The sequence below is a fragment of the Mixophyes fleayi genome, chromosome 3 (genome assembly GCF_038048845.1).
Source record: "Mixophyes fleayi isolate aMixFle1 chromosome 3, aMixFle1.hap1, whole genome shotgun sequence".
Taxonomy (NCBI): Eukaryota; Metazoa; Chordata; class Amphibia; order Anura; family Limnodynastidae; genus Mixophyes; species Mixophyes fleayi.
In genome coordinates this window covers 292,427,088-292,450,821 of record NC_134404.1, presented here as the reverse complement: position 1 = coordinate 292,450,821, position 23,734 = coordinate 292,427,088, and the positions used below count along the sequence as shown (strand labels likewise).

The 23,734-nt window shown below is 40.9% G+C and overlaps 2 protein-coding genes across 4 annotated transcripts in view; one reads left to right on the top strand and one right to left on the bottom strand.

The window, feature by feature from the left end:
* The window catches only part of DTD1 (D-aminoacyl-tRNA deacylase 1), a 125,562-nt gene extending 117,565 nt beyond the window's left edge, over positions 1–7,997 (bottom strand). The window contains exons 1-3 of one of the 3 annotated variants that reach the window (XM_075203822.1): positions 7,769–7,997; positions 2,726–2,816; positions 1,325–1,560 (exon numbers count right to left, since the gene is read on the bottom strand). In XM_075203822.1, coding sequence (XP_075059923.1) covers positions 1,325–1,560; positions 2,726–2,816; positions 7,769–7,811 — 370 coding nt within the window. In that variant the 5' untranslated portion in view covers positions 7,812–7,997. The remainder of the gene's footprint in view (positions 1–1,324; positions 1,561–2,725; positions 2,817–7,768) is intronic. The other 2 variants (XM_075203821.1, XM_075203823.1) reach the window with 2 other exon arrangements.
* On the top strand, positions 7,584–14,496 carry LOC142144693 (zinc finger MYM-type protein 1-like). The gene is made up of 2 exons (XM_075203820.1): positions 7,584–7,893; positions 11,911–14,496. The coding sequence occupies exon 2, from the start codon at positions 11,920–11,922 to the stop codon at positions 14,398–14,400; it is 2,481 nt and encodes an 826-aa protein (XP_075059921.1). The 5' UTR covers positions 7,584–7,893; positions 11,911–11,919; the 3' UTR covers positions 14,401–14,496.
* Positions 14,497–23,734: the final 9,238 nt, after the last annotated feature.

Sequence of the window (23,734 nt, the reverse complement as noted above, 5' to 3'; positions counted from 1 at the left end):
GGACAGTGGTTCCCGAACTGTGCGCCTAGGCTTCCTGGGGTGCCTCGGCGATCTCATAGGGGTGCCTCAGCCAGGGCTAGTGGTAAGCAAGGCAGGGGACTTCTTGGTAATTATTTTGTCTTGGGGGTGCCTTGAAAAAATTATGGAGACCCTAAGGGTGCCTTGAAATGAAAAAGTTTGGGATTCACTGATGTAGGGGATGGTGTGCACGAGCGTAGTGCAAGAACCTCTTACTCTATCATCTCCGCTTACTACCCTATCGCTGGGTGCACACTACAGGGTTTTCAGCCGATTATCAGGAAAATCACACGATAAACGAGTGTTCGGCCCAATATCGTTTTAATGTGTTCCCAAGCACATCGTATCGTTTCATTTGATTTTGAAACCAAACCAAAAATCTTGTTCAGCGATGGAACAATGTCGTTCCCATTCTGCAGTGTGTATGCACTCAGGAGCGGCGGTGTCCATAGAGCTCTATATAGTGTACAGAGTCACAATATTTTTAGCAGATGGTTATGACAGATGAAGAGCACAGATCTGAAGGTAAATCTTGTAAAATGTGTTTCATGTGTAGCCATGAATCAACATGCTGAGCGGGGCTTTATTTTTTTTCAGTTGTTAATCGTTAACTATATCACATCGGGAGAAATTTTCTGTGGCCTGTACCCAGTCTAATCCTCTTAACGCTAACCGTCACAAATCTGACGCTCTCTACCTCCTATCACCTCATCCTCTTTGTAATATTTCTTGTGTTCTAGTTGTGTCGTCCTATGTAGTTGCTTTTTTATAGTCTCTTGTATTGATTTTTACTGATTCTATTGTTACTCTTGTCCCTTATCTGTATTTGTTTCTATTTTTTGTTGATTGTGCAGCACCATATAAATAAAGATGATGATGATGATAAAGAGCAATAAGTTATATTTTGTTTTATGATACACAAGCGTAAAAGCTAGTTTACAGTCATTTTCACAATTTTGTGATATCACACTGTCCTATCTCATGCAATCAGTCAGTGCAAGACTGGGTTGGGACGACCAGTCAGGGAGCATGAGGAGACTGCGAAGGAGAGACAAGAACATCCACTCTATCGCCCACGGTAATGGTGCTGCCATTGAGGCAAGATCCTCAGCTTACTTCATGGGAGAAACAACTCTGAGTTAACCCTACTTATAATAGGACTAACCTTAATTATATTAAAGCTAAATGAATAAAAATAAATAAACTTATAGGTCAACACTTGCTTCAAAAATGACAGTGCTTAGTGAGATTGTATTGAGTACAGTATGTTCACAAATTGTGCAACAAAATTTCCATATTGAAATACCTTTGACAAGTTCTGGTTTGTAGGCCTTTCTCATTTGCTGCAAGAAGTCATTGTAAAAGGGTTCTGCTTGCTCAGAAGGCATGGCCATATGATAGTCTGGCTTGTTTCCCTTCAGGATACATTGCAAGGTAAACTGACTGACACAGAGCACTTCATACTGCTTGTCCATAACACTCTTAGACCAGTGTTTACCGCCATCATCCTCAAATATCCGGAGGTTCAGAATCTTTCTGACCCTGTAAGGAACAATCAGAGATTAGATCTGCAGCACAAGGAACTATTGTATTGAACTTATTTAACAAACCGTTTACAAATATTTTTACATATAAAGTAATTTTCTAGGTTGTATGTTTCCTTTACCCATAATTTTCACCTTGAACAATGCTCTAAAAAGGTGATACTACAGTAATACTTTACTATCATACTATAAAGCTCCCTCCACAATCTAAAAAAGCACAAGAGTCTATTATTTGGATAGTACCCATGTCAACAAGAAAAAGCAATGGTTGGCCAAAGTACATACATTTAAAACTAGTATGCGGAAGCAAGTTGGATTAATGTTAAAAAAAACTAAAAAAAACCAGTTCACTTAAATTCATACCTTCCAACATTGATACACATCAGGACAGCTAGGGTGATGGGGCGTGGCCATGTCACGGCAGGGGGTGTGGTTTTGCCATTTGGGGGCAGGGTCATATCCTTGGGTGTATACCCAGTGCTTCTCAACCACTAAGCCGCCCCTTACTAACACCATCCCCTTAAAAGAGCATGGACTTGCTATGCGTATGCGGCATCCGTTCACCTCTGCTCTGCGTAGTGAATGGATTTAAACATACAATCCACTATTTCAACCCTGCCTAAATCGGGGCAGTTGGGAGGTATGGTTATTGTAGATTTTATTTTTTTTAAAAAAATATATATATATATTTGAGCAGAAGTATTGCTGAAGTAATGATCAAACATCTCTAAGTAGACATTCTACATTCTTATATAACTGTAAAAACAGTGTCTACTCAGTGTGAGTAGCGAAAGAACTACTTAAATGGGTAAATGGTCATTATTAATTTTGGTCCTTATCTATTTAAATAAAACAGCATTCAAGAAGTAACAAATAATAGTGCTTTAATACAAATTATTTGTGTTCAAAGAAGTTTATTTAAAAAAAAAGTACTTTCTGATTATATATTAAGTTACATGTAACAGAGGTCTACATAAACCTATACAGAGATTGCTAAACAATGTAAAGCATTAGGATACCTGCCAAATGTACTTTGCACATACCTTCAGTAATATAGTAAAGAATATGAGACATTACATATGGACACATTAAAAATAAGTAACAAAATAAAAAAAGAACCACAATTTTAATAAATGGCATCTAAAACGGTACAACAGACTTACATATAGTCGATATCTTTTTGTGTGTCCTCTACAGAAATACCCAGCAACACACAGATACCACGTCCAATAGAGCTCATCTGCTCTTCTCCCACTGAAAGAAATTGTAGATTGCAGTGTTAGACCACGTAAGAGTAAAATATAATGTTCAGATGCAATGTCTGGAGTAACATTGTAGAAGGAACTAGAAATGTCAGATTAGAAAGAATTATTTATAAGAGGGGTAAAGCGTAAAGGAACTGTCCACCATTATGAGTGCCATTTAACTGATACAGTTACAGTGCCTTGCAAAAGTATTCAGATTTTTGACCAACTTTCCCATTTTACTGAATAACAAACTCTATACTGAAATGTATTATTTCTAATATTATTATTATTGTTATTATTAATAATAATAATAATAATAATAATAATAATAATAATAATAATAATAAATGTCACATATTTTGCAGCAAGAGCAGTTTTAAGCATTTTGGGGTATGTCCCAGCTTTGCACATTGTTCGGTTGGAAAGCAGAGCAACGCTGTCAAACTCGTCGAATGTCAGCGCTTTGCAAAAAGCGCTGGTTAATACATTTACCCCTAGGTGTGTAACTATATAGGTCAGTTTGGAATACTGATTGCTGGGATTAGTAAGAGCATAAATATTAATGTAAATGCTATCACCATGTGATGGTCGTGTGAAGGGTCAAGCTGTGGGACAAAGATTGGTAGTTATGGGTTGGGAGGATATGGGAGGAAACTGTGAACCAAGGTCCTCAGATAGGATCACATGTATCCACTTTCCCTGAAGTTGATAAGTGATTCATTCAGACATTCCCTTTTTTGTCCTTGAGCCACTCCAATGTTAATTTGGAATATATATGTATATGTATCATCTTTTTATAGACTGTGGAATGTGAACCCCATTATACATAGTTGTTAGGGTGTGTTGGGATTTGTTATAGAATACTTTCCAGGCATGGCTTTATAATCATATGCATGGCATAGGTTTGTTTATATGCGGAGCATGAAACCGCATTATACTGCATAGAACTGTTTTATATTGAATGGTGAACAATTTTAAAATCATGTACTGGTGATAAACAGTTTAAACAGATTCATTAAGTCACATAAAACAAACGAACTGTGCATTTTTTTTGTTTTTGTTTTAAAAAATGCCCGAAATTCAGGCATATGTGCGTCCATATTCTACTAGCAGCAGATCTGAAGAAACGTTTCTTGTTGAATACGGGTCTAGGTATGTTCTGCTCTGACAGACGATGCACTGCACACATGTGGAATATAGAGCTCCAGCATGAAAAAAAAATATTTATTTATTGTCACCTGTCACTAATACAGTCATTAAATGGAAAAAAACATAAAAAATTGTTTTTATTTTACCCCCCCCCCCCATGAAATACATTTATCATGATGTCACTAATGTATATTGCACATATAATGTATTTTTACATTTGCTCTTGATTGCAACAGACATGTTCTAGCATGCAACTGATACTGTCATCATTATCATTTGTCACTTACACCTGACCTGTAGCTGGTGCAACCCGCACCTTAGAGACACCCAAAGCTTGCATCAGGCGCTACTGTGTGTGCTCGAGCTTGGCATGCCCTTACTGTACATCGAATATATAGGCTGTCGTAAGGGGAGAGACAGACGAGGGGAAGGCCAGACAGTAGGAGATTGCAGGAGATAACTGTAGATTGGATACGGGTTTTGGTAATGTCCTGAGTGAGAAAGGAGCATATTCTGACAATATTTCAAAGGAGGAGGTGACAAGACAAGATAAGAGTTGGGGGCAATAGGATCATAGAGGACAGGTTGAGGGTTAAGAGACAGAGAGTAGTGTGAAGACCTTATCTTCAGTAACAGGAAATAAATGATGATGGGTAGTTGAGTGGAAGAGAAAGTGAGTGGCGAGTGATTAATCTTGGCGAGAGGCGACTTGTGGACGCATGGTTTCGATTTTGCTGTTGAAGAAGGTGGCAAAGTCATGAGCAGTGAGGGAAGGAGGGGAGGGTGGTGGGAGTGGGAGTGGGCAAAGAAACATGGTGATGGTTGCTAAAAGGCGACGGAGTTGGTCTACTGCGTGGATATTAAGGTTCCAAAGTAGGTTTGCTTGGTGAGAGAGAGGGTAAGAAGACAGGAAAAATAAATTGTGATGGAGGAATTCTGCACTGAAGCAAAATTTTCTCCATTCGTGCTCGGTGATACCGGAGCACTTTTGCTGTTGGTGGATCTGTTTGGAGCATCAGGGCTGGGGGTTGGAACATCACGAACAATGTGCAGTGGCGTGAGCTGCCTTGTCTAGGACCTCTGTGAGTGAGACTGCAGCATTAGGGCAGGACAGGATAGAGATATAAGACAGGAGTGGTTCAAGTGAGGATGGGAAGAGAAACAGGTCAAGGCTATTTATCACTATGGGTGCACGGGTTTGGGTCCGGGTGAGAATGGAGGAGGCAAGGTGTGACCTTGCATACTTACCTGTCCTGTGTTAGTGCAGAGTGGAAACGTCCTGCAGAGTGAGCAGGGAAGCTCTTGGTCTCAGAGCTCCTCAGTTTACATTCTGCAGGCTGTCTGGGCACTGAGAGCAGCTGACAGCTCCCTCCCCATAACCAAACCCGCAGCCTCTTTTGGAATCAAATACACCTGAGACTTGGGGTCCCAGCTAGAGGGAATTACTAACGTAAGGTACTTTTTCTCCACAACCAAAAATATACAAAGTAACTGAGTAATTTGGCCTAAGCAATTAACCAGGTTGTCTAGAAACACTGATATGTGTAACACAACTCAACTATGTTTAAACATGAATACACTCTGTTGAGTTTAGTAACAGTTGAGTTTGTCATTGATTCCTTTACAATTTTCTTTTTCTCCGTTTCTTTATTTCAATTTTACGGATTTGCATTTTTCCATTAGACTCCAATAAAGAGAAACAGCAAAAACAACATAGGTCAGTCTACTCCTGAAAAATGTGTGTTCTATGACAACAAATGTTTAACAAGTACACGCCAATTTGTATGTGTATCCCAAATATCTGCTATCATGTGTAAATGTATCCCAATCACTGCCTATTAAGCAAACCTTCACATATTTAAACTGTAGCTATCTTCTCTACCAGAATGTCCAGGAGGCTCACGGATTATTAGGAGACCTCAAACTCTCGTGGAAGCAGGAAATTCTCTCTGAAAGATACTCATCGTTCACAGGATGGGTGGGAATATGACATTTTCACGCAAATTGCAACATCAGGCCCGACACGCATCAGTGAACATTAAGGAGCTTATGCAGAGTTGGATGTACACCTGTTTTATTTGTGTAAGATTTGCATTTCTGTACAGTGCACCAAATAAACGCATGTATACGTCCGGATGAAGTATTTTGTTGCTTCTTACACTTTCGACTCCTTACACTTCATAAGGCAGAACAGGGGCAGAAAGGGTGTGGGTGACCATAGGCAGAGCACAATAAGGGTGTAATTACAACTGGGGTAGATCTAGATATATATACACCTGTCGGGAGACATATCTCTTGGGGGTTTTAATTTACTTTGTATATGGAACATGTAAGTCCACATCTATTAATAACAGTGTCAATACGCTAGTCTCTTGTGTATATGACACTTCATTACATTATTATATTGTGTAGAAATAGGATAATGTGACTTCAGTACTTGCTATTGGGACTGTCAAGCTTGTTACTCCTGACGTAAGCATGGCGCATTTGCATTGGACTGAACACATGCACGTAAATTCACTTTTTCATTGGTGTCTCTTCCTTACATTGAGTTCATATGTGTCCACCTCTACATAAGCCCCTTAGAAAGATGACACAATTTGCAGCACCATGTCTGTCTCCAGAGACTAGAAGATGCAAATAACATCATCAAACACCTTCCCATATATTTTTATACCTTCTCCTGGGCAGGTGGCACCATTAGGCAAACAAAGGGGTTGCTGTGGCCGCCACTGATTAGGGGGTTGCCTGAATCACTGAGTGAGTAATGTATTTTTAATGCCCCTCATTGCCTCTAAAAGGGACAACGGGAGCTGGCATGGAGGAGAGACAGCCATCAGCTTCTAACCTGTGAAGGTATCAACGCCTGCCCCTTAAAGGCAGTGATATGCTGAGCGTGGCACTTGGCTATTATGTCACAGCCATGCATCACACTACCTGTCTGAGCAACAGATGACTCTACTCCAACTTACTGCCTGCTATGGTAAGAGACAGTGACGACTCAATGCCCCAGGGGGGCGCTGGGTGCCCGCAGAGCTTGCGCTCACCCATGCTGGGTGGAGGATATGAAAATATTTCAAAAAAATATACCTTTGTTTTATCTGTATTTTATACTTTATTAATACATTAAAGTGTTATATTTAGTTTAACAGGTTTAAATAGTCATCAAATCTATTTGAAGTAGCCTTACTACTAACAAACCCTGAGTTAGAGAATTAGCTAAAACAAAAAAAACACATTATACATTGCAATCTATAACGTAAGAAATAAAAGATATGAGTAATTACAAATTACATTCCATTATTGATATTGATCTGGACAGTAACCAATGCAAAGTTAAAGGACATATTGCAATGTATGAAACAGTACTGTACAGTACAGTTCATATGAATATAAAATGGCTGGGTTACAAGTGGAAACACAGAACACACTGCTCTCACGTGCACTAATACAGGATATGTGCAGTGACGTATGCTGAACAGGCAGAAGTTGCCTGATGAGCCGGTACCTTCTGTACTGCACTGGAAGGAGACTCTATGATCACTTATACTGTACTGCATTGGAAGGAGACTCTATGATCACTTATACTGTACTGCACTGGGAGTAGACTCTATGATCACTTATACAGTACTGCACTGGGAGTAGACTCTATGATCACTTATCTCCCCCCTCTGGAGACAAAGCACGTTGCATGGAAGAGCCAGACCTCTGCTCACACTGCGGCCCGCCTCTCACCAGCAACAGCTCACATAAGCGGTGTCAGTCTGGAGAAACTCGTAGGCGCTGTGCATACTCTCATGCGGCACTTACCGGTGACACTAGCCTTGGTGACCCTTTGGATTACAGCTCTCATTGTGCGTTGATGAGGGGTTAGGAAGGAGCAGTCGGTTTGAGCTATAAATTCTGCAGCACCTCCGTTTCCTACAACCGACTTGGTGAGTGAACGCCCTCTGGTGGCTAAAAGTGATTGCAACCGTACTACCAATCTTACAGACTGGTGTGGAAATAGAAAAAAAACCACAAACAATCAAAAGTTGCAAAACTTAAAAAATGTATGAACATCCTACTTTCACAAAGTCAGGCAGAATGGCCCAGGAACTGTTTCCTACAGTAGTATTCCCATTTAGAGGGAAAAACACAAAAACAAAGCAACTTGCTGCAAATATATATAGGTGTTTGCCGGGCAGCCCCACCCCATGTGAGTAGGATCTATGTGGTTGGTCACTGGCAGTTGTTGCAGTGATATGGGGGGCACTGTCTGCATGAAACAAGCTGTTGTACATAATTCTTAGTGGTACAATGGTGTACCCACTGCTGGATCAGGGTTGCACACTTTTGTTCTGACTAAGCTGTTGGCATCACTTTTTGGAATTTTTTTAGTGATTTAAAAACAACTTGGTAGTAATTTACAAAAGCATTGATAACATTACAAAAATATCCTAACCTTTACTGCATGGTGATCATAGTTGGCTATGTAATAAACTGTGTTTCACCAGTCAAGATTATAAAGCATTGATAAATATGTAAGTTGTGTTGATGCAAATGTGAGGCCTGTGCTAGAACCCACCTCAAGTGGTTGGGAGAGTTTCTGCTGAACCGGCTTTCTTCACGCAACAATACAACTCTGTATGTAGTGTCCTGTTACGTGACCGTCACATAGAGCACCGGACGCAGAGCTTTGAGTCTCTTGAAATGAGTTAAACCATATCACGCGGTTTAACTCACCCAGTACTAACCTAAGCCATATGGTTCCATAGGAGAGGGAAAGATGGGAGCCGGCCTTGAGAAAGAGGGAGTGAGATGGAAGGGGGTGAGGAGGATAGAGGGGTGTGGACTTCATCTGCAGATACCTGAGTGAAAGAAGAGAAGGTGGGTGGGTTAGTGAGTCGGGGTGATAGTGTCCACAGAGGTGGGTGGGATAGGGGATGTGGTAAGTTTGGAGGGGGGGAGAGGGAAAGGCGAGAAGAGACCGATAGGAGGAGATGTCATGATGTATGGACTCAATTTTGGAGGTGATATGAGTAGTAAAACAGAGCATTTATGGGAGAGGAGAGAGTTGAAGGTGAATATTAGACTACATTGGTTGGGGGACTGAGGAATGAGAGTTGAAGTAGGATTGTTTTGAGAGCAATAGGGCAGAACTGCAAGAGAATCATATGAACTTAGAAACCGGCTAATTGGCTCAAGAAAGGGTAGTGATGGGGGAGGGGAGTGAGACCAGGATGTAGAAGAAAGGTGTCCAGGTTATGCCTGGTGAGAGTAACTTTAGGGTATTCAGAAGGTGAGAGGGGTGGGGAGGTACTAAAAGAGAAGGGGATGGTGGTCAGAGAGAGGGAAAGCTGAATTGTTGACATCTGAGACAGTACAGAGATGGGAAAAGACCAGATCAAGGGAGTGGCTTTTTGTTGGCGCTTGTACCAAAAAGAAAATCCCCTCTTCTCTCCAACCCCCAGGAACAATTTATTAAATTAAAAAGCCAGGATGTGTAGAATATTTTAGATACAAATGGGGAAGGAGTAAAGCGTTAAGGGCCTCTTGTTTCTGCAATTCTGCCATCCCCAACCCCCTCTCCATCCCCGTAGCAGCCCCCCACCTCCAGCACCTCTTATCTGTTGGCTGAAGTAAATTGTCCTGGTACTTTAAAAAAAATATTTCCCTTACAATAGTTCAACTCTACTACCATCCATCATAAAAAAAAATACTTAATGTAGTACAATGCACAGTATTGGCATTGAGCCAATTGCTAATTTATACAAATTAATCCCCATAATCATTTCAAGTGTGGTCATGCTGTAGAATACCCTGGAAAACATGTTATACCCAATAAGCTTACTGGCAACTTGATCAATGGTTGATGCAAGGCATAGTTTCTCAGTATTGGTTGCAGTATATAACTTTCTTTAAATAAAAAACAAAAAATAACACTCCAGTTTTTCTGCACATTTTTAATATCCGGAAAATATATGGCTGTATGGGAGAATTGTACACTGTCTGGGATAGCTATATTATTTTTATTTATTCATTTAGCCTTTTTTTTTTTTTTTTTTTTTAATGGGAACACCCACTCTAAAATGGCCTGTCCCCAAGGATCAGCGGATGTACCTCTCTTTTTTTTTATTTTTGTTTATTTGCACCATATCATTGAGAGGGTCAGTGAGTCAAATTCTTGTATACAGATATATTACACTTAATACATTGTGTAGTGCGGCGGTTCCCAAACTTTGCGCCACGGCTCCAAGGGGTGCTGCGGGCCAGCCGTAAAAAAAAAAAGAACACAGAAACTTACCAATCCGTCGGGCGCCGGGACCCAGCAGCCTCCTCTCTCCCGCAGCTGTCACTGAATATCGACGTCAGTAACAAGCTGCTGCGGGAGAGAGGAGGCTGCTGGGTCCCGACGCCCGACAGATTGGTAAGTTTCTGTGTTCTTTTTTTTCTTTATGGCTGGCGCCTGGCGTGGGACAGAGTGAGAGGGATCGCGACGGAGAGCAGAGGGATCGCGACAGCGGGACAGAGGATGGGGGCAGAGGATGGTGACAGAGGGGCAGTGGAGGGGGACACAGCGTGAGAGGGGCAGTGGAGGGGGACACAGCGTGAGAGGGGCAGTGGAGGGGGACACAGCGTGAGAGGGGCAGTGGAGGGGGACACAGCGTGAGAGGGGCAGTGGAGGGGGACACAGCGTGAGAGGGGCAGTGGAGGGGGACAGCGAGAGAGAGGGCAGAGGAGGAGGACAGCGCGTGAGGGGGCAGAGCAGGGGACAGCGTGTGTGAGGGCAGAGGAGGGGACAGCGTGTGAGGGCAGTGGAGAGGACACAGAGAGGGCAGAGGAGGGGGAACAGTGTGACAGAGGGCAGAGGGGGCAGTGTGAGAGAGAGGACAGTGTGTCTGGATGCAGAGGGGGCATTTTTGCATACAACTAAATAAGTATTTCTGTCCTGACCTAAATACTTATTACAATTTTTTGACCCAACTACTTCTAATACAGGACTGCTCAATAGTTATTTTGGAGGGGTGCCTTGACAAATTTGGAGACTCTAAGGGTGTCGCGAACTGCAAAAAATTGGGAACCACTGGTGTAGTGTATATGGGTTTCCTATTTTTTAACCTTATCCTGAAGTGGAATATACACATATTTCAACACATTATAATATGTGGAACTAACATTCCCTGTTGGTAATACAGAGTATACGGTCAATCATCATTTATATAGCGCCATTAATTCCGCAGCGCTGTACAGAGGACTCATCATCATTAACCTTTATATAGCGCCAGCAAATTCCGTAGCGCTTTACAATTGGGACACATCTGTTCCTACCCCAGCTTAAATAGTATTAATAGTTGCTTATTGGAATTGGAATAAGTTATCCTTACTTCAGTGCACCGATCAAAGTGACTTTGCTTTTATTGTGAAATGAGGTGAATTTCTGTTTATTTTCCCGGACCCCAGTGGAGCAACATTACATCTTTTGTGGGATTGATGAGAAACTTATTTTAGCTATGTGTACCACTACTAAAGACTGTAAGGGCAGAGTGTGTTTTGTTCTACCTCCAATATATTCCCTGCTAATTTACTCTGAATGTGTGTTATGTTTTATTTCGGGACCTTTTACTCAGGACTACTTCACCTGATACAGCCTTGTTATTCTACCAAGTTTCCAGTAGAAGCATTTAAGTCTTAAATCTTTTTATGTATAATCTATATGTGCTTTTATGCCAAGTAAACTAATAATAAATTTACCACTTGTTTTTAGACTTCTGCGATATATAGTTTTCTATAATCTGGATTATGGATATTTATATAAGAATATTCGGCATGTTATTTAGGGGTGATCAATAACAGGTCTTCATTCATTTTTAATCTTCATAGTACTAATAGTGTATTTGGTGAGTGCAGGAGTCCTATGGTGTTAGTTCACACCACTAAAGTTAGATTTTTTTTTTATTTTTTTTTTTTAGAAATAAACGATGCCCCCAAAGAAGCCATCTGGTGCACAATTTCGAAAGCGGCGGCAAGGAAGAGAAAAGGAAGTGCGTAAGCTTTCCCATCATTTTCAGCACTGGCTCACAAGTTCAGCCAGCGATGGGGGTGCAGGGAGCTCTAGAACAGTGTCATCACCGCTGGAAATTTCTGATTCTGATCCGGAGTATCAGGAAGAACTACCTGCGGTCAGTGGGACTGCTGACATGGACCCCAATTTAGAAATTGAGACTGACCGCTCAACTATCTGTGTAGACAATGAAATGTTGACAATTAAATTTAAAGATCCTCATTCTTGGCCTAACATAACGGATAAAGTGAGGTGCTGTTTAGTAAAACATGGACCAGAGCAACAGAAAGATTCAGATTTCACTCTTTCAACCACTAGTGACGGGAAGCAATTTAGTCATGATTGGTTCGTTAGAACTCTGCCTAATGGACAAACAGTAGAGAGAGAATGGCTTATGTATTCAGAAATGCGGAGAGCTGTATTTTGTTTTCCCTGTATGCTTTTTGGAAATATATCTGCATGCACCCCAAGCATTGCCAACCATCAGAAAGGCTTCTCTGATTGGAGGCATTTGAACCCTGAGATAGGAGAACATGAAAGGTCATCTGATCATTTTCAAAATTTTTTAAGTTGGAAGTCTTTAGAGAGAAATTTAAAACAAGAACTCCCACCCGTTATAGCTTCAGAAAAGGAGAAGTGGGTCACTGTTTCAAGAACATTTCTTGATGCAATTATTTTCTGTGCAAAAAGCAATCTCGCTCTTCGGGGTTCATGTGACATAATTGGCCAACCCAACTCGGGAACATTTCTTAATGCGCTGGAACTGATTAGCCATTACAATCCTCAGTTAGCGGGTCATATTAAAAAATATAACCAAGACAGCGTTTCCTATTTTTCCCCAGTCATTCAAAATGAATTTATTAACATTCTCTGTAACACAGTGAGACAAGAATTAATTAACAGAATCAAAGAAGCAAAATACTACTCTATTATCTTTGACTCCACTTCGGACCCCTCACACACAGGACAGCTCTGTGAAATAATCAGATATGTCAGAATTGGTGACAGACAATACAGTGTTGAAGAGAGCTTTATCGGCTTTATTGAAACAACGGAAAAGACAGGTAGTTGTCTCGCTGCAGAAATAGAAGACAAGCTCTGCAAGGATGGATTAGATCCTGGTAATATTCGTGGACAGGGTTATGACAACGGAGCAAATATGGCAGGAAAATATAATGATGTGCAGGCAAGACTGAAACAAGTAAACAATCTGGCTAGAATTGTTCCATGTGCTGCACATTCACTTAATTTAGTAGGAGTTCGTGCAGCCAGTTCTTCTACTGATATGGCGTTATTCTTTGGAACTGTTCAGAGACTGTTTAATTTTTTTGCAAGTTCAACAAGCAGATGGGAAACTTTGAAAAGTATTCTCAAAATTACGCTCAAAGGTCACCGTGGCACCATGTGGCAATCAAAAGCACAGCCTATCGGGTCCTTAAGTAATCAATTGCCAGGAGTTATTGAGGAACTATACAAGGTATCTGAACAGACTTCATATCCAGAAACCGTTTCATTATCCGAGAGCCTGGTGATGCAAATTAATTTTAAATTTATTTGCTTGCTTCTTATGTGGAACAGAATTTTAAACAATATTGATTGTGTCAACCAAGAATTGCAAAAGGAAGGATTATCTGTTGACCAAACTGCAAAACTGATAGGTGGACTTCAGAATGGACTAGAGCATATGCGTGAAGAAGGGGTGGGTGCAATACTCAAAGATGCAGCTGATCATGCCCAGTCAATGGATCTTCCTCTAGAATTTCCTATGAAGAGGAAAAGAAAGATGAGAAGAACTGACAGTGAAGAAGTTCATGATGAGGGTTGCAGTATGACCACTGAGCAGCTTTTCAGAAGAGAATTTTTTCATGTACTGGACAGTGTGATTGCACAACTGAAGTGGCGTTGTGAAACACTGATGGAAATCTCTTCAGAGTTTCAGTTCCTTACCGGGCCTGCCCTCTCCAACATGCCACTAAATGATATGAAGAAGCGTGCTACTGACCTAGCGCTAAAGTACTCTAATGATATCAGTGCCTCTGATATTGTGTCAGAGATTAAGAGTTTCAAATATCAAGCACCTACCTTACTCCCACACTGCAGCACAGCAACACCACAGGATATTTTAAATATCATAACGAAGTTGCGCCTGAGACCTGCATATCCATATATTAATATAGCTCTGCGTATCTTCCTGTGTATGCCTGTCACCATGGCATCTTGTGAACGGAGCTTCAGTAAATTGAAACTAGTGAAGAACTACTTGAGGTCTTCAATTGGACAACAACGCCCTTCAAACTTGGCGATTCTCTACATCGAACATGAACTAATAAGTTCCATGAATTTTGACACTATGATAGAAGAGTTTGCGAGTGTGAAGGCTAGGAAGATGCCTCTATAAACTTATAGAAACATTTATTTAGTATTTGGTACATTAAGATGTTTCTCTTTAGTTACCGTTTTAAAGGGAAATACAGTTTTTATTTGTTACAATTTGCTTCATGAGTTTTATTACCAATTCATTTTTCTTTTGTCAAGTGTGTCAAGCGCGAGTAAAGCAAATTTCACTCTCTCAAATATTGGGGGGCATTTGTGCCCTGTTTCGCCAAGGGCACTAAAGAACTCTAGTTGCAACTCTGCGCAGGTGGATCCTACTATTAAGCTAAATTGCTAAGTTTTGGTTGGCTAAATTGGAGGATATCTGTCCTTATTGCACTCAAGCACAATAGTATATTTACTTATGACTTCCTATTCAATGGGACAACCGTACATTCAAACCAATGGCAGTCATCTTCTAAGCACATTTTCTAACATTCCAGATCAGTCTGCTTAATTTTGTTGGAACATGTTCATGTTAGGCCATGTGATATTGAAAAATGTATTTGATTTCGCTTGCAATATTGCAATGTGTGTGTCCAGTGCCATTCCTAGATCTGGAGGCATGGATGGACCCCTTCCTCAGGCATAGAGCACCCACCTGTGCTGCTTTTTACATCATCAGACTGCAGGTGGGGGTGGCATCCTCTGGTCCTCAGTGAGAGGGTGGAACTTGGTGTGACATCAAAGCTAAGCGCCACCCTCCCAGCCTATCGCAGAGATTGAGGAGGAGCGGCTGGCATTTCCATAGGCAAGAAGCTGCCTACTGTTTCTCCACGTAAGGTGTTCCACTGGAGCACTAACAGTATAGGTTCACCTAATGGTAGTGCTGGCCTTGTGTATGTGGCCAGCTTTTTTAAATATTGAGGTAAGTGGTCTTGTTTGTATAGTGTTCATATGCTACAGGAACTGGCTATACATGATATTCAGTATATCGCCAAGGAAGGGTGACATGACTCTTGAGTCTCTGCATGGTTGTGACACCACATCATCTGGATCCTGGAGATATCGAGGTAAGTTCATGGATAATTTTAAATCTATGTATATTGTATCATTCTCAGGATGTTTGTGACTGAATAATCATTTGTATTTACCTAAAACACATCTCTCATACACTGGACAAGCAATGCATCATCTCATATGATCACCTTGCTTATACAAACACAAATGTTTAGGTAAAATGGGATTTGTAGACTTTGATAAATATACAAGCATACTCCTGCACCAATGTCACATATATATATATATATATATATATATATATATATATATATATATATATATATATATATACACAACATATCACCATTTAGTGCCAGGACACTCCAACAGAGTCGTAGCTTTTCTCCCACCATTTTCTATAAGGTCCATTACTTATACATTTACATTTTGGAGCGCATGGTTGAATCCAGTGTCAGAAAGCTGGTGGTTCTTCGAAGGTAATGGGTCTTCAAGCAAGACAACATGACCTCAAACACACTTCATAAAGCTGTTCTGAAGTGGCCAGCAATGAGGCCAGGGGGAAATGTATCAAGCTGCGAGTTTCCAGTGGATTTGGAAAGTGGAGATGTTTCCTAGAACAGCCAATCGGATTCTAGTTATTTATTTAGTACGTTCTACAAAATGATAGCAAGAATCTGATTGGCTGCTATAGGCAGCATCTCCATTCTTCAAACTGGCCGGAAACTCGCGGCTTGATAAATTTACCCCCAGATCTAAATCCTAGAGCACCTCTCTGGACAGATTTGAAAACAGCAGTTGGGAGAAGGAACCCTTTAAATCTGGAAGAACTGGCTCATTTTGCGCAAGAAGTGACTGTGCTACCAAATACGAAGTCTAGGGTGTCAATAAATTTGTTAATGCGATTAGTATTAATTTTCTAATTTAAACATATATACTGTATTAAATTCAGAGTTGAAAACAAGGTTCTGTAATATTAACACAGAGAGAATTATGAAGACTAAATACTGTTATTTCAACTTGCAATATTTTTGGCCATAGCTGTAAACCCCCTTGTATCTGGCCACTGCCTGCCTTTCATTTATTAAATAAGATGATGGCTGCATTCATACTGCCTGCTGTAAGTGTAATGGCATCTGCCTAGGTGGCACCCTCACAACTCAGAAGTGATGCCCCCCAACACTTGTAAGCAATGGCACTGCCACCTCCACTGCTTCTTACTTTGGCGGTGATATTGGGGTTGGCATATTCTATGACATCATAGCCAAGCGCCACACCAATGTAGCACTGACACGGCAAGAAGAAGTCAGCTGAGCTCGTTAAAATCACTGGATTAGTGACATTATGTCACTCATACAATGTTTTAGGCATCCCCTAACCATTGATGCTCAAGGCAACCAACCTAATGGTTGCGCTGGCCCTGTGTACCTACAATTCATTAGATAAATGTAGTTGTTACTATACCATAACATGTCTATACACTAGCATAAAAAGACAAATGTAACACGTTATCCAGCTTGAAAATTTGATCACAAGTGAATATTCCGAGTGTTCTCACATTGTATGGTAAACATAAGTCATCCTCAATGGTTATAATCGTCAACAATTATTTACGTAGCGCTTTACAATAATACCTGACTCTTATCAACATTTATATAGCGCCAGCAAATTCCGTAGTGCTTTACAATTGGGAACAAACATTAATAAGACAATATTTTATTATTATTATTATTAATTTTTATTTATAGGGCGCCACAAAGTATCCGTAGCGCCGTACAAGGACAAACAATGGCACAGTACAAGGTGAAACAGTACAGTACAAGTAACAGTAAGCACTATAACTCTGGGGGCTCAGGCACAGCATGAAAGAGAGGGAGGGAGGGGAAAAGTGAGTATAGGCAGGTAACTATGGCCCAAGAGGGTGGGCACGGATGACAGGTTGAGAGTCACTGAGGGGAGCGGAGAGAAGCGAGAGGAGACAGAGGGCAGAGGGACTGAGAGGAGGTGAGCAGAGTAGCAGGAGAGCGCAGTTAAAAGTGATGGAAACAGAAGGTAGGAGAGCCCTGCTCAAAGGAGCGAACAATCTAAAGGGAGGGGAAGACAGACAGACACATGGATGAGACGGAGAGACGGGAGAAACGGAGTCGAGGAAGGGGGAGAAGGGATGAGAAAGAGAGGTAGCCGACCGGTGGGAGTTTAGACATGAGACTGGAAGGCTTTAAGGAAAAGGTGGGTTTTTAATGTTCGTTTGAAAGAGGACAAATTAGGGGAAGTTCTGATGGAGCGGGGGAGCTTGTTCCAATGGAGGGGAGCGGCGCGGGAGAAGTCTTGGATACGTGCGTGAGAGGAGGTAATCAGGGGAAGAGAGGCGACGATCGTTGGACGATCGCAGTGAGCGGGAGGGAGTGTGAATAGAGATTAGGTTAGAGATGTAGGGAGCAGTGGAGTTGGCGAGGGCCTTGTAAGTCAGAGTGAGAAGCTTGAAAAGGATTCTGTAGGGGAAGGGGAGCCAGTGAAGGGCTTGGTAGAGTGGGGATACAGAAGTGGAACGGCGAGAGAGGAAAATAAGCCTAGCAGCGGCGTTAAGTACAGATCTAAGGGGAGCGAGATGAGAGAGGGGGAGGCCGATAAGGAGAAGGTTGCAGTAGTCCAAGCGGGAGATAATCAGAGAGTGGACGAGAGATTTGGTGGCATCCTGGGAGAGGAAGGGCCGAATGCGGGCAATGTTGCGAAGCTGGAAATGGCAGAATTTGGCGAGAGAGTGAATACAATACTGGGTAATACATACAGACAGAGAGGTAAGAGAACCCTGCTCACAAGCTTACATATATAATAAAATGAGCTGATAGCATATGGAAACTTCAGGATATAACATTTACATTGGTGTATGTAAAACCCCAGTAAACTTTACAAAATCCCTTTCACTGGATGTTAATGAGATTGTTTCTGCATTAAAGATTGGTTCTCATTCTCAATCATTCATGCCATGCAGATGTGAGGGCCAGGACAAGCAATGGCGGGTTTTGACAGCATCCCGGTCCGACAGGCGGCTCGTGCGTTAAGTCTCACCCCCCCCATGCTGTATAATCAACATGTTCCACTCCTACAATCGTTACGGCTTTAGACCGTGTCTCTTTATATTATGATCTCTGTCCTTTGTTAATATTTTGATTCCCTTCTCCCCTGATGCAATCCCTATTTTTTTTCCACTCTAAAACGTGTAAGGCTGTTTGTTCACAACCTATTCAGCTATCATAATAATGCTCACAGGTAAGCAATAACACGTCTAGTTTTATGAAACTTAATAATCTTGAACTACAAATAAAAATTAGTGATATTAACTGGTGTTTGGTGCCAAGGCTACTGTAATATTTCTGCTCTGGCATCCAAGGTACCCCGGATATGTCCTGCTTCCAGTGAGGCACACCATGGGCTGTGCATCTGTGGTTGAGTTATCCCTGATTTTACTTTAACTCCCCTATATCTTAGAAGGAAGTAGATCAATTACCCTGAGAGAGACTAGTTTAAAAAAAAAACATTCTGTCTTGGCTTTGTTTTGGCTGTTTGTTGGCTTGTGCTGACTTTTTTTTTTCTTCTTTCTTGCTCTTTTCCTGACTTTCCTGACCATTTTTGTTTCTCGGATGCAGATGAAAATAAACAGCAAAAAATAAGGCAGGTTCCTAGTGAAATATACTGAAGTGTGTACTGCAAAATACAGTCATGTGTATTTAGCATATTGAGGTTTATGTGTCTTCCGTGCTTCAAATTATCAAAAACTAGACACCTATGTGTTCAGGGCCCAAAACAGGTGTTTAACTTAAAACCTCAACAGATCAGACAGTGAAAAGTCACATTTATGTGTTCAAATTCCATTGGATTTACTTTGTTGTTTGGTAACCGGTAAGAACAAGCTTACGTGGCTTACAGAAAAATACAAATATGTTAAAATATTTTTTTCTACATTGAGGTAAATCGTGTTTTAAGTACTTTACTGTTTCTGTCAAAGTCTGTACACAGACAGAAGTGCAGAGTGACCTTAGTATTCCTGTTATATTCTCTGTAACACTGACAGATGTATTACTAAACACTTATAAACATCATGGTAAGCAGGGGACTCAGTGACAAATTCCTAAGACATTCGATTGGTATGTAACTTCTGGGTCTCTACTGTGGAACTACAGGTCACAGCATGCCCTGCAATCCTTTGACTGAAATTTGTAGATTCACAGTACAGTAAAGGTGTAGCTATGAATAGCTAATCAAACTACACTAGTTCAAGCTAACTTTAATTGGTATATATCTGTTGATATCACAGTTATTAAATATACCTGTATTGTAAGACATTCATTTATTTTAAATAACTTTTTAGTAATAACATCTAAGTGAAAAACAAATGCACACATTTCATAAACAAATGTGAATTTACATTCTTCACAGAGGCTTTGAAACTGTATAAAGAAAACAAAAGGAACAATATATAGCAAAGGAGTGAGCGGTATGATGCATGGTTTTTGGTTTAATACAGAAAGGGAAGGAGATGGGGATCCTCTCAGACAGAGCAAGAACTAAAGGGGATTGTAGGTTTTCCTGCGACGGGGTAGAGCTATTAGATTCATTGAACTGGGTCCAAGGACTCCAGGTTTTGTAGAATGAGAGAGGCGTTCCTTAAAATGTTTTGTTTTTGTGGCAAGTTTATCAGGGGTGAAATACCCCCTATAATAAACTTTTTATAGGCATTTCTTTTAAATAGAGGTGTGCAGGTCCCTCTCCCATTCTCTCATGTCTGTTGCCGGGAGCCAAAATATCATCAATAAGCAGACTATAAAGGGAAGAGATCATACCCGCTTGAAGTGGTGAGGAAATACATAACCGCTCCAATGGGGATATAGGAGGAGAGGGGGGAGCCCTGTCCGAAGAGACCCCACAAAATATTTAAGCTGAAAATATTTGAAGAACTGAGGGTGGATATCTGGTAATTTGGGTCGTAATTCATTCAGGGTTAGAAGAGCTCCTTGATAGAGAAGGTCATCCATGAACTGAACGCCTGAAGCAAGTAATCTATAAGTGAGTGGGGTTGAGAGGCCCAGTGGAAGTCGGGGTTTCCCCAGAGGCGTGGGATATAAGGGGAGAATGGTGGAAGGCTCAGTTGGGGTCTGCAGGTCACCCAGATCTTGGTAAATCTAGCCCCCTGTGGTTTTCGATTAAGAATCGACTTTGGTGGCGGTTTAAAACAGCCACACATCGCCAGCGGTTTAGTAGTCCAAACCACTGCATTTACTATAGGGCGATTTGAGACTTCGATTTGAAATAGCTGGCGATGTGTGGCGGATTGGTTAAAGCCGCCATCAAAACCCCCATCCAAAAGACAGGTTTTTAAATACCTGCCTCTGATTGGCAAACTGCTGCTGTTTGAGCTATTTTGCCATTCAGAACATAAGCGGAAGCATTAATCATACATAAATTATTGAGGCAATCATTATTTATTTATTAAGGTGCAAAATTAATTTATAATTTACTTATGAGGAAAAAAAATTTAAGGGGGCAAAATTATTGAATCATATTAATCTGGCACTATGTAATGCCAAATTGTGCAATCGAAACAATAATATTCACCATTAGCAATCACATAATATTATTAATATTATATTTGTTGTACAATTTGGCATTACATAGTGCCAGATTAATATAATAATTCAATAATTTTGCCCCTTAAAATTTAATAATTTTTTTCCCCCTCATAACTAAATTATAAATTAATTTTTCACCTTAATAAATAATGATTGTCTCAATAATTTATATATGATTGATGCTTCCTCTTATGTTCTGAATGGCAAAATAGCTCAAACAGCAGCAGTTTGAGCAATCTCGCCAGTCACAACCACCTCTTTCATTTTGGCCGTTTGGATGGCTGTTTTGCGGCGGTTTTGAAAACCCCAGCTCAGTAACTCTGGTGGTTTATATGTTCATCATTGTTAAAATCGGGATGGCGGTTTGTAAAAAGGTGTATATGTGTATATATATATATATATATATATATATATATATATATTTACACACACATTCAAAAGAATAATAATTTGATTATAAATGCATTTTACAGAAATTTGAATGGCTTCAGCTTACCAATGTCTGATGGGTCACTGGGACTGTTTGCTTGCTTGAGATAATGATCTTCTGTTACTGCTGTCTCTTCAGTGCTGTAACTAGACATTTTAGTGCCCTGGGCGAGACAGGGCACCGGCACCCCACATCTAAGTGGGAGTGACATTTGTCAAGTTGGTGTGGCCAACCTAATGTGGGGGTGTGGCTAGCACTTTACTGAAAGAATTCTGTCACACCTTCAGTTGTTTTATCTAGAGGGTGTAGAGGACAAAGTATATATTTATTTGACATAAACTTCAGCAAGGGTACTGGGCTTTAATTTAAGAAATTGGTATACAAGTCTTCCTAGGATAATAAACTGTGTCTCCAAATCTGATCAGATTGAAGTCAGAAAAACATTCAACATGTATGAATTTTACACACTCTGAACATCACTGCTCTGGAAGAGTAGACCCTCCTCATAAAAAACCAACAGACACATGGGTTATAGACTTCTCTGCAATGTGGTAAGCAAATGACAGACACAAACTTTATTACATGCAATGTTAGTTCTGGTTACATAAAGGAGACCGTTGTCACATGTGACATATCCTGCACACAGACATGTAAACGTTAGTCCTGTATAAATAACATAGGACACTACAGAGTAAACTATAACATGCACCAGTACTGTGAGAGTTTTCCAGTAAGACTGCACTAACAGATGGTGGTCTCCCTGATATGATAAAGGGCACCAAGCAAGCAGAGGTCAGTTATGTGGGGGATGGAAGTGTCTATGCAGGACTATTTTTTTGGGGGGAAATGGGCAACACAGAGAGGGAGAGAGAACGAGAACTTTCAATGTAATTTATTTCTATTTGTGCTGGTGCTACCATATTAACATACAGAGCGATGTCTCTTTAGGTAGTGACCAGGTGCTATAGGTGTTTGTTTATCATTGCTGTATCACACAAGCTGAATTATTCAGACATGGTCAAATGTTATACTGTACAGACATTAAAATTGCTGTATTGCTACTCAGCATATGTGGTCTGTATGTATTGTACTTTTAGGTGGTATACTGTTTTGTATGCTAATGTTAATGGTATTCAGTGTTTGCTGCCTTATGGAAAATAATGATGAAATTGGTTTTTGGCACAAGCTGATTAGCAATTTACAGAGTTTTGTGGCTTGTTTCAACTGGTAATTATCTAACTAGAATAGTCAGATTATATCACAAATGCATATCTCCTATCTTTCCCAATTTAGGCAGGATAGTGTCACAATCGCAAACACACAGACATGTAAACTGTCACATGCACAGAGTCACACATAAACAATCACACACAGGGTCAAACAAGCAAACTGTCACATACACAGACAAACACAGAGTCACACATACACAAACACACACAGAATCAAACACACAGACATGTAAACTGTCACAAGCACAGACAAACTGTCACACACAAAGACAATCTTACCTTCTTCTGCCTCCTGCATCACACACATGCCGGCCGGGTGGGAGGAAAGGGCGGGGCCAAGCTACAGGTCAGAGAGTGCTGTATACACACAGCAGGGGGAGCGATACTGGGGCCAGTCACTGCACACCCCAAGAAGGACAGGGGTTTTTGGGGACTAGGAACCCCCCCCCCCCCCCCCCCCCCGCGGGTGTGCCCCTGAGGCTGGTATCGGAAAAATTGGAGGGACGAAAAGTGTGGGGTCCTGAAAATTGCCCAAACCAGCACTAGGCTATGTTAGTCAGGGCTGGTGGCACTATAGCAGGAAACCCACAGAGCTGGGTTCCCCTGCCATTGTACCAACCAGTCCAGGCTGTTCAGCGGGAGGCTGAATTCCCTAGGAGGATTCGGCCCGCAGGATTAAGTAGCACCTGAAGCTGGTTTGACTTATTTTTTAAAAATTATTTATATTTTGCGTTTACAATCCGTAGAGTATCATATGCTTTCAACATCAGAAAGGCCTGTTAATCCACTAAGATTTTGTTTCTTAATGAAAGATTGCATCCCACATGACCAACTAAAGCACATAAGCTCATAAGACATGTGCGAGAACTCAGAATCTTAGTCAGGAACAGTCCAAGGGGTATATTTATTAAACTGCAGGTTTGAAAAAGTGGAGATGTTGCCTATAGCAACTAATCAGATTCCAGCTGTCATTTTGTAGAATATGCTAAATAAATGATAACTAGAATCTGATTGGTTGCTATAGGCAACATCTCCAGTTTTTTTAAACCCACAGTTTAGTAAATATACCCCCAAGTGTATGGTACATGATATACCATAAAGAGTAATGGAATC